Source organism: Amblyomma mixtum, chromosome 4, assembly GCF_055824585.1.
Source record: "Amblyomma mixtum isolate Tamu chromosome 4, ASM5582458v1, whole genome shotgun sequence".
Taxonomy (NCBI): domain Eukaryota; kingdom Metazoa; phylum Arthropoda; class Arachnida; order Ixodida; family Ixodidae; genus Amblyomma; species Amblyomma mixtum.
In genome coordinates, this window is record NC_143015.1 from 16,199,480 (window position 1) to 16,210,829 (window position 11,350).

General features: G+C 49.5%; 1 protein-coding gene across 1 annotated transcript in view; it reads left to right on the forward strand.

The window, feature by feature from the left end:
* The window catches only part of LOC149345758 (uncharacterized), a 59,862-nt gene extending 51,982 nt beyond the window's left edge, over positions 1-7,880 (forward strand). Inside the window, exon 9 of the mRNA XM_089541195.1 lies at positions 7,737-7,880. Within this exon, the coding sequence (XP_089397321.1) occupies positions 7,737-7,880 (144 nt within the window). The remainder of the gene's footprint in view (positions 1-7,736) is intronic.
* The last annotated feature ends 3,470 nt before the right edge of the window (positions 7,881-11,350 follow it).

Below are 11,350 nucleotides of genomic sequence, written 5' to 3' on the forward strand. Positions count from 1 at the left end.
GGTTCTGGCCTTTTGATTTTGTCTTTCCTTATTAAATTCTGGGTGCATGTTTTTATGTATTTGGGGGGATCATGAGTGGTTTCCACCGTATAGAGTCCAGGCTGACATGTTTTCTCTGACTGGTGCTAGGCCTACCATCCTTAGGCTGGTCCTGCCTGCTTCAGTGCAACTCAGCCTCTCCATCTGTGCTGTTCTTACTCCTTCTCTAAATTCTGTCCATCTATTACGGACTCCTAATTCCTCTAGTCTTTCAGTTAATGTTTGCACCGGGAGTGTTGAGTGCCTCCTTCGTACAGTCTGTGTTTATTACGTCTAGTTTTTGAATTTGAACCTGCGTTAGTTACATATATAGGGTGGCATAGCTAATTCTGCTCATTAAGAAGGCTTGCATGATCCGGAGAATGTTCCTCCCCTTCATGCCATGCGCCTAGAGCGAAATTCTTCTCACCATACCTGCGACCCTCTAGGCTCTCGCTTCTAGTTTCTTTAGTGTGTTTGTCTTCTTCCCTCTTTCCTGGATGAAGAATCCTAGTATTTCAATTTCAATTTCAATTTATTTTCGAATTTCTTTTACAGGAAATACAAACACTTTTTGGACCCATAGAAAGCGGCTAGTTCGGGTCCAAGTACACAAAATACGTAAAAGCATATTCAAAAACGGCGGACATATACAGAAAAGCGTAAGCGTAGTACAAGATTAAAAGCAAAGCATTCTAAATAACACTGGTAGATAACATTCGGCGCGGCAAAGGAAAGAAAATAGCTTTGAAAACATGACATTCAAAAAGAACTTTCGGACATCAAGTGCTAGTAAAAACTATCGTGTTACATGCAAAGTACATAATAACAGAAAACTGTGACGAAAAAAGAATTTCAGGTTAAATCAATTATTTCAACTAAGTGTTTTTTAAACATAGCAGCAAAATTGTGTGAGTTTTTAAGAGAAATGGGTATCGCGTTCCAGATTTTTACCCCAGCAGACTTCACTGAGTTTCGGGACCTCATGTCCACCCACTCTTATGCTAATGCGTAGCCGTGGGGCACATCTCCCTTTGTCGTATATTAGGAGTTCTAACTTGAGTGGTGAGCACTCTAGTCCACTTTTTTGGCGTATTTGACAATTATGTCTGCCACCTCTTGTAATTTTGACCCTGCCATCAAGGTGGCAAAATATTAACCCACAGATTGATATCATCTGCATAGATGCTGTAGTTCAAGTTCTCTATTTCGTTTAGGAATTTTTGGAGACCCTTAATTGCAATGTTAAGCAAGAAGGGGGACTATTGCCCCTTCCAGGGTACCTGCTCCTCCTATCTATTGCTTCTGATCTAATGTCTTGGTATTTGAGGTACCTGTAGGCATCTTCCCCAGGCCTGCCTCCCGGATACCCTCCACAACGGCATCGTTTTCTGTGATATCGTTTTGCAGTCTTAGCATGACATCATTACATCCTGTGTGCTGAGACCTGGATGAAACCCACCATCCGGTCTGGCCATTTTCTTTGTTCTTCCGTGTGTCTGGAAAGCCTGTTGAGCACGACGAGCTCCATGGCCTTCCCGATACAGGACGTAAGTGATATCGGTCTCAGGCTGTCTAGGCTCACGGGTTTATCGGGTTTCGGTATGAAGACAACCTCCACCCGTTTCCAGGACTTCGGCACTTTGCCAATTTGCCATACACCGTTGAAGTATTCCGTCAGGTGTGTGACTGAAATATTCTCTTAAGTTTCTAAGTGATTTGTTATTGATTCGATCTGGTCCTGCCGCTGAGTGGGTTTTCAGGTTGCTTAGGATAGCCGGTACCTGAGCCTCTGTGAAGGGCTCTTCAATCTCTGTTTTCGCTCCCGTAGTTTTCTTCTACATTTTCTTTTGGGTGCTGACTTATGTATTTCTCTGTCAGCTTGTTGCACAGCTCTTCATCGGTGATTGAAAATATGCCTGGCTTTAGCTTGTCTAACGTCGGCTTCTCCTTGGTTGACACTGGGTCCAGCATGTGCCGCAGAATGTTCCATGTTTTTGCTACCCCCATGGTGTAGTTCATTTCGTCGAATGCTGTTAACCTGTTTTCTTCCTCTAAGTTCCTGGCGTACCTTTCGATTTCTATGCATTATTTTCTTATTCTGCCCGTTAGGTTACTGTGTTTCCCGTTTTTCTGTGTTTCCCGCCGTTTTTCTCTTTTGTTCCAGCTCCTTTTTTTCTGAGGAGCGTGAGGAAGCGGGGGTCTACAGTAAGGGGTGCTTTTTTGACCTGCACTTCCACTGTTGTGGCTTCTATGTGCGCCGTTAACTGTTCCTTGCAGGTCCCAATACAGCTGATTCTTTCTATGCATTCGGATTGCCTGAGTGTTCCTCAGCCTGCAACCTCTACCCAGCGTTAAGCTGATTATCCTGGGTGTTTCCGCGTGTTAGTCCACCTGGTCCTGCCTATGCTCATAGTGATTGTTATATCCTGAGAGGTGTCTAAGTGCCCTGAATGCCCACCCCCCTGATGGAGTCCGGGTCGTTATAGAGGGTAAATACTTGGCTCTGAATGGCGTTCCATACTTTATTCCCTTTGGGTTTAGACTGGATAGCCCCATTCCTACTGTCCTCGCTAAGGTCTCATACTGTTACTAATGGCTTCTTATCTGCGATATTGCTAGCTTTTGTGAGAAGGGGCCTAAAGTCTCCGTTGTCTTGAGGCGGATTCTACATGTTTAGTACGACGAGGCTTTTTGTCTCTTCTGATTGTAATGACCTCCGTGAGGACGTGGTCATGTTGTTCAATCCCCGCCTCCCGTATGATCGCAGCTATATTTTTAATGATGGTTACTACTCTGGACCCCTCCTTTTCCTTGTTGTAATTTTTGTACCCCATGAGTTCGGCCTTAGTGGCTACCTCCTGCAGGGCTATTCCTATTGGTCCTTCGTCCTGTAATTTTATAACGCGTTGCAGTGGCACTGTTTTCCTGTTCAGGCTTCTGCAGTTCCAGTGCCACCGCACACTGTTATGTGGTTTCTTTTCCGGATTGGGTTGCTTTTTCCCTGCCATGATTTTAATTCCTGTTTCCCTCTTGATCCGGGACCCCCTGATCCCCCAGCCTGACGCAGACTGCGTGCATTTGTTCTGTTATATTTTTGACCACGTGTTCTATCGCTGTTTCCAAGTTCTGAAGCTTTCCTTCAAGTGCGTTCACCTTAGTCGTTAGTGGATCTATTTCTCTGCCCTTTCTCGTTTGCGGGTGTGGTCTGGCTAGATTGGCTGCCACCTCTGTCGCGCCCTCGGTGCCTTCTGGATTGGCAGCTGTGGGGTTCTTAGCAATTGCCTTACTCGCGAAAGCGCCCTGAGAGACCTGCAACTTTGACCAGCTTTTTAGGTTTTAAGCTTCCTTAGTGATGGTTGTCACTAGCTTTCTAAGTGATTCATTGGCTTTCTCTAGCTGTATGACTCTCTGAATTTCAGCCTCGGTTTGATTTGACGCAAAGCTCACCCTCTTGACTTCTCCCTGGCTCTGGTTCCAACATGGGGTCCCTGGATCCGGTCCCCCTACATTGCGCTCCAGGCGGGACTGCGCGGACTCCTCCTCCGCCGGGTCGGTTGCCGCTAGGCAGAGCCCCTCCTACTGCATCCACCACTCCGCCGGACCAGGCACCCGAGCTCGATCTGGCCCTACGGTTTCCGGGATGCTAGTCCAGGATGTGGTATCTGGTCTCGGGACTGGGAGCGGTTTGAGGATCGGGACCCTGACTGGGTCCGCCGGTTCCCTTTGGCTGCCTGGGCCCGCGCTGCTTTTCTGCTCTTGGTGGCTTCTGGTTCTGCGCCTCCCACTTTTTTGCTTGAGTTTTTTGCCGCTCCAGCTTACTGGTGCGCTTCGTCTTTCCCTCATTTTGCTCCCGGTGACGCAGGGAACCCGATAGATGCTCATACACTTACTATCTCCCAGAGCGCGCGGCTTTCCACACATTTGGCATCTGAGGCTTTGGCATTGGTGACCCTCTGCTGGGTCGTCCTCACGGCAGCCGCGGCATTTGATTACAGTTGTGTTTGGACAAACGTCCGATCTGTAGCCCATTTGTCCGCAGGTGTAACAAACCTCGTATTTTTTGCAGTATAGAAAACAGCGGATGTCCATTCCCCACATTCGTATCCACACAGGCCCCCTCCACTCTTCGAAGAGTACCATTATCGTGCTTCTTTTGCCAACCCTACGGACACACGGGATTGCTGGATTCTTCCTGTCCCTCCTTATAATGGCTTTAAGTTCTTTGTTGAATTTTCCGGGATTGACGGCGTGTATGATTACTTTCCCGCACACTTTTGGCGTTGGCAAGTACCCTTTCACTGCCAAGGCCGTTTTTTGAATCAATAGCCAGGTGGCTAATTCCCAAGTATTTCTTCGCGTGTTCTTGACTGAGGATTGCGATAAGCATCGACTGTTGCTTCATGTTCGGCATGAACGAGTCGTCAGCTGCGATTCCGACCTCGAGCCCCGCTGCACAGGCTAAGGCCAACGCTAGATTTAGCTTTCTGATTTTTTGCAAAAGGCACTCGCGCCGCTTTGCGGTATTAAGAGAGTCTTCTGGGAGTGTCCCCGGTAGCTTCTCGATAGAGAGCTACGCGAGCCTCCTCCCAGGAGGCTTGTATCCGCGCCGCTCTTTGCCGAGCGCCTCCAGGCTTAACTACCCGGTCGGTTCTACGCGCACTTTTCGGTTTTTCCTCATCTCGTACCAGATACCGTAGTAAAGCTCTTCCTCGGTAGCATCTCTACCGGTAAACTCCTCGGTAATCATTGCTTGCCGCATGCGTTGACGCTCCTAGGAGCGCGCGCTCCCACGCATGCTGTTCCGGTGGCGCTGCAATGATGTCCACTGCGGCGCAACACGTGCTCGACTCTGATTGTCATGAAACTGAAAAGAATAGGCCTACCTTTGATATAATTGGTCCACAGGTAGTCCTCGGTGTGCTCTCTGAGATGGTTGTCCTTTTGCTTTTGGATGGGAACCCCAAAATCTGTCCATGGCCGGATTGTAGCGGAGCGAGCGGACGCATGACCTACCCGCTCAGAACCCACGGAAACAAAAGTACCGTTGACGGGAAAGAAAAAGGATCGTGATATAAATTGCGGTTTGGCCATCGCAGATAGTCAGAAAGGCGAAAGGAAAGAGGAAGGTGTGGCGACGGGCAGCAGCAACGGTCGGATGGAAGAGTGCAGTTCAATCAGACAAGCAGGTGAATGAGGGGCACCAGGGCTGCGGAAAAGGCAGGCATGTCAGTATAAGCAGCAACCAGCATTTGACCGGCACGGGCAGAGGTATAAGTGTGGGTGGGGGGGGAAGGGGGGGTGCGTGAGAAAGCTGAGACAGTTCAATGCCGGCACGGGCACAATCGATGATCGCATGATGAAGGGTGAGAAAGTCACTGCCCAGAACGATGTCATGAGAATAGCGGGACAGCACGAGAAACTCGGCGACTTACAAAGTGTCCCATATAACGAGGCGATCTGTGCATGCCGCCAGAGGTCGGATGCGGTCCGAGTTGGCAGTGCGGAGACAAATTTCGATACAGGCGCCGTCACTTTATGTACTCGGTGGCAGAGGCCGGCACTAATAAGAGACAGCAGCACCAGTGTCCACAAGGGCGAGAACGGCGACACCATGGAAAAAAAATCGACAACATTGGCGGGGGGGAGGAGGAGGACTTAGGCGGTTTGATGAAAGCGCAGTTCTTGGCTCCGGAACTGCAGCCGTTAGTTTTCCGCCGGGCGGTAACGGGAGTGGCTCCGCATGGGCGAGAGAGATAGGCTATGAGCAGAAGGCGCCCTGCGTGAAGAGTAGTTAGAATGGTCAAGTTGGGAAGAGTTCGTCGGAGGAAAGAGGTGGCGAAGGAAGCGTATGGTCGTAGCAGAGCGGGCGTGCAGCTCGTTGGAAACTGGGCACTTGTTGGTGGCAGAGCGGTGCAACATGTCTGGGAAAGCCACTGACATGGAAGATGGGGCGGTCGGATGTCCGGGGTGCTGCATGGGTTCATCACGGTGAGGCGAGGTGGTGGGTAACGACGGGGACGTGCCGGCGGCGTCGCGATGGATAGGTGAGATACGTAAGAGTGGGGCGCCATGATCTGGCGACAACAGCGGCGTAGGTGAATCGAGAGGCCACGGGCGGAAGCCGAGAGGTAGAGTGCAAAACATCAGCTACCTGCTCCAGGATGGCGCGCGAAGCGTGGGATCGAGGAATGATGGCGTCGGGATTGTCAGGATTGTCCATAGACTCTGTATAGGATCAGTATTTCTTGAGGACTAGTCTATAGGATTTCTCTATAGACAGTCTATAGAATTTACTGAGAAAAGTCTATGGAAAGTCTGGGCTGTCTAAAATGTTTTCTAAGGATCCATAGCCGTTTCCTGCAGGCCGTAGAGTGCGTAACATAGGATGTGGCGTAGGGACCTTTCAGCGCTGGTGTTTTGTCCTTCTCTTGTGTCTCGTCTTTGATTGCGCTGTTTTTCCAATTCGTAAAACATGTACCAACCAGCCCGTATTTGCCCTCTTCTGGAACCATTCAGTGGTGAGTCCGGAAATCACGCTCAGTTGTATAGCATTGTACAAGCAACGAGGAAAAAGCACATGAACTACCCCAGCAGCACAGCTAATCGGCCCAGTATTGGAAATGTATTGGAAAATGTGGGTCCTGCAAAGGACCGGAGTGAACCATCCATTTCCAATTTTGGGTCCATTAAATGTGCTGATTGGGTAGCTACATCAAGGAGAATAATCTCGCTGACGGGACATATTCCGCTTCAAGCGAGGAAGGCGATCGTAGCCTATGCGTGTGATGACTGACAGCTTGGTCCCTCAATCTTGGGAGAGCGGTAATCGGGGAGCTAGAAATGGTAAATACTACAGCTGAACATTTGTGGGCTGGAAGACTACATAGAAACCACAGCTAGGAGGAAACTGGTTAATGGCTGAACTTACGCGAAAAAAAAAATGTAATGTGGAGAGAACTGATGAGCAAGCGCTAAATGAGGCATACAGCAAGAAAGCGCTAAGAATGTAACTAGACATTTGTAGTGGCCGTGTCTGCGCATGACGAGTTTAGGATAATGCCAATTTCGGTGTCATTATCCATAAGCAGGTAGGGAATTATGCAGGGTGTTTCGCCTAAGGTTTTGCACAATTTTAAATATGCGCTTCTTAACCAAATGTTTTAGGGGAATCCCCCAAGGTGGAGTAGATTTGTAATAAGGGAGTAATTACTCATTGACGTCCACCAGAGCGCAGCCATACGGCCACAAAGGAAAGCTCTACAGCTTTCACAGAAACTTCGTAGTTAAAGAGAAATTCGTCCTGGTCCGGGGACGAATTTTAAATATACGCTTCTTGAGTCAGAAATGCTTTTTCCGGCATAGCATTGTCAGAGGTTCAGTACATCGCTATAAAGCTAAGATGTGCTAAGTAGCAGGCTGGTGAACTAACATTGAATAGTCAACTTTTTAGCTATTACTGTTATACGCTCCTTAGTTATTTAGAGGCGCCTAGCCCACCTTATCCATATCAGGTTAGAGAATTTCGAAAACGTTGTTACCCTCTGCGCTATGGTCCAACACATTTAGGCTATTTCGACCAGTTACGTGCACTGGAGAGATTACTTTGCCTGCAAGCTTCCCGAAAGGTGCATGTGTTTTGGCAGGAAATTTCTATCCTGTGCGTAACATGGAATGCAAGAGCACGTTTCATGTTCGACGTGCTTGCCCATTCGCAGGTGGACTTCATCAAGAGCCTTCCCCCGTGGCATCGCTTTGCGTGGCTGGTGTACGACGTGCACTTGATGGACAGGTCAGCCAAATGCGACGCGGACCCGTTCAAGCTTATCAAGGATCTCAAAAGCAACTTCGGGATCGCGTGATTGGGATGTGGTCGAGATATGACGGGAGTAAAACTATCTCCGAAAGCGCTTAGTTTCGTGCGAATGCTGTATTTTTCACGACATAGACGCACACCTCGAACAGGCTAAGCGAAGTTCCCACGTTCTCTCTTCTCCCCAGCAGCTTGAGAAAGCAATGCTGCTGCCGCTTTGCTGTGATTTTGCCGCTGGTTGCATTACTCGTTTCCGGGCGCTGCCCTTCTCCCATGAAGGTACTGTATGCAGTCAAGGAGCATAAGGTGTCCTAGCCATCACCTCACCATACATAGAAGCAGGCGTGACACTTACGTCAGTTCTGCGAGGTGCTGTCTACTTTTAATGCGAATTCATATGTCCCACTAGCACGAAAGCCTGCGTCCGCAGTCTATAGCACGAAATTCTGTTGATGTCGGAATACCGGTGTACAGTGCCACCACACTTGTAAACCAACACTTATAGACACGATGACGAAACTACGATTTATGGAAGTCATAATTTATAGACATTCTGCGATGTAGCATGAATCACCACTTTAATGCTTGGGAATTTACAAACGTAAGCAGTTTTCAGTGTCTGAGCAAAATTTCCTTGAGGCTGCCTAGTATATGCACGTGCTAGTCATGCTGGCCTATTTGCCGGCAGTCGAGACGCGCCCAGCCCAGCTGGCCAAACAACTCACCAACATACCTGACTCTTTGCAATGGGCAGTTCACATCATCATGTCCAACTTCACAAATATGGGACTTAAACAACTGCTTCCCCGGGATCCATGCGTACACCTCCGAAAGTACGACGACCACGTACCACTGCTCAATAGGCTCAAGGTCCTTGGACTCTGTATTTCAGGACAGTTTGTAAACCACCATCACTCTGAACTCCTAGACAATCAAACCAAACAAATCATGGGCCTTATTCACAGAGTGGCCAGACGCAACCACGGCTTGACGCAGAAGGAAACCATTAATATAGCAGACGCTTTCATCACCAGCGGCTTCACTTAGCACCTTCGGTATCATCTGCTCACAAAGAGAAGGCTGATGTGCTTGTAAGAAACGCAACCACCTCAGCGCTCCGCTACCACAATCTGTTAGCCCAAACCGCTTAGCCTCAAGCTCGGAATTACTCGAAGCCCAACGAGGCAGCTGGATACTCTGACTGCGGCCAACTTCATCTGCGGCATCAACACTTGACCCCCACCAAATGCTCACCTGCACCTAACTATCAAATCATTCCGCATGACATCCAGGGCCAACTGCGCATCAAAACTCTGACCTGAATTATGAACCCCGAGCTACACAGGGGCAGCCGCCAGGCACGAGCTGAATATTGCACCAAACAGTACACAGACAGATCCGACACCTTCTAGGTTATTGTAGTGCTGTCGCCGCAGCCGCACTCTACGCCAACAACCCTTACTGAGGTTGAGGGTGCGGCCATCACTTTGGCGCCCATAGACGCTACACAGGATCCCAACGTCACTGAAATCTGCACAGACTCCCAAGCTACGTACCGTCACTATCAGCAAAGTATTATCACATAAAACGCCCGACACGTTCTCGCATTAGGACACATGCTTACCCAAGAAATAACGCTCATGTGGGTTCCTGGGCACGCATCGATCCCCAGTAATCAGCGCGTTCATGCGCTGGCTGGAGAACTATCCCTCCGGGCCCCGGAAAATCGGACACTGAACCCACGCAGGAAACCTTGCGGCCTCTAGTTATATGCCAGCAAATCACCACTCATTATGAATAAATCGCTTCAACCCTTCACCACCTTATCACACACTAGATTGAAATTACACTGCGCCCCGCCGCGGTGGCTCAGTGGTTACGGCGCTCGGCTGCCAGATCCGGCGGTTCGATCCCGGCCGCGGCGGCTTAATTTCGATGAAGGCGAAATTCTAGAGGCCCGTGTACTGTGCGATGACAGTGCACGCAAAAGAACCCCAGGTGGTCGAAATTTCCGGAGCCCTTCACTACGGCGTCTCTCATAGCCTGAGTCGCTTTGGGACGTTAAACCCAAATAAACCAAACCAAATTACACTGCGGTCTGACAGCAACTGCAGATAAACTGCTACATCCTTACCTCAACCACTAAATGACCGTCCCACGTTGTTCAACATGTGTGGTGGCCAAGCGACTCTCATCATGCACTACGTGTGGGAAAGCCCCAAACCCATGGCAGTTCCCCATACCCAACCCAAGACCCTCCTCATGGGAGGCCGCTCTGCGAGCTGCTCAACCAGGTGGCCAAACATGGCTTAGTGGACAGCTCTCCGTGAAGTGCAGGACCGTGGAGGTTTGGAGAAGTACGACCCAACCCATGAGGCGCTTTTGTTCATTTCTTAAAAAATAACGTTATACCTCCTCCTCCTGCGCGCGCAGACTTCACGGAGAGAGAGAAAAATATTACCGACGAGTACGTTACTTCCTAGTGCGGAATTTTAGCGCAACTCTCCAGCTATTTCAGCTTTTCGATAGACTGAGGCAAAGAATTCGAGCAAGACGTGTGTACAATTACAGACAACCTGTTACTTTTCACACATACTCAATCAAGAAACACTCCACTAAGAGTTCTTGGTTGTCATGAAGGACGCAATTAAGTTATCGGGAGGTCGGGGGAGGCAGCCCGAGGGCGCATAGGAACGTTGCGCGGCAAAGAGATAGCAGCGACTGACAGATACCGCTGACGCTTCTAGCGGAGTGGTTTGTTGGGCGAGTTGGTTTACCATATTGAAATATACCTGCGCTTAAAAGACACGGACTGAAAGATAGAGACACACACACACAGCGCTGGACTTACAACTGAATTTTTATTCGGGAAACACTGCTCTTTATACACACCAGCAGGTGATAAAAATGGAAGATGGTAACACCCGGATGATAAAAAATCGACAAACTGTCTCGTCACATGTCCAGTCCTACCTACCTTCCCTTTGCAAAAATGCCCTTTCCTTTGATAGTAGTGAAAGGGACGTGCTACTCACGCATGCAACCCCACTGTCCGCTATGCTCATGGCTTCAATTATTTCACGCGCCGTTTTGTCACGGTTCCTGCTTACTATCTTCGTCTCGTTATAGGAAGGTACACATTTACACTCTTTACAATGAACAACCAAATTCCCATCGCCTTTCCGTTCCATGTTCTTCCGATGTTCACGGAGCCGCTCGTTCACGGAGCCGCTAGCGAGTCAAGTAAACAGGGCTCTGGGTTACGGCTTAGGATGAATGCACCGTGATCCGCCGATGCCGAGCAGGCGCTTCGGCAAGTGGAGAGCACCGCGCGCTACCGCGCGGTCGGTGCCATCGAAGTAGAAAGTGGGAGGGTGGGGATGCACGCAGTGGCGAACGGCGGCAGCTATGCGTTTCGGCTTGGGCGTGCGGGAGAAATGGCGCCAGGAGCGCGCGCAGCTAGAGCTGCCCCGGCTGCGGAGCTGGTTACAAGGGACAACGGCGACGCAGCGAAACGCA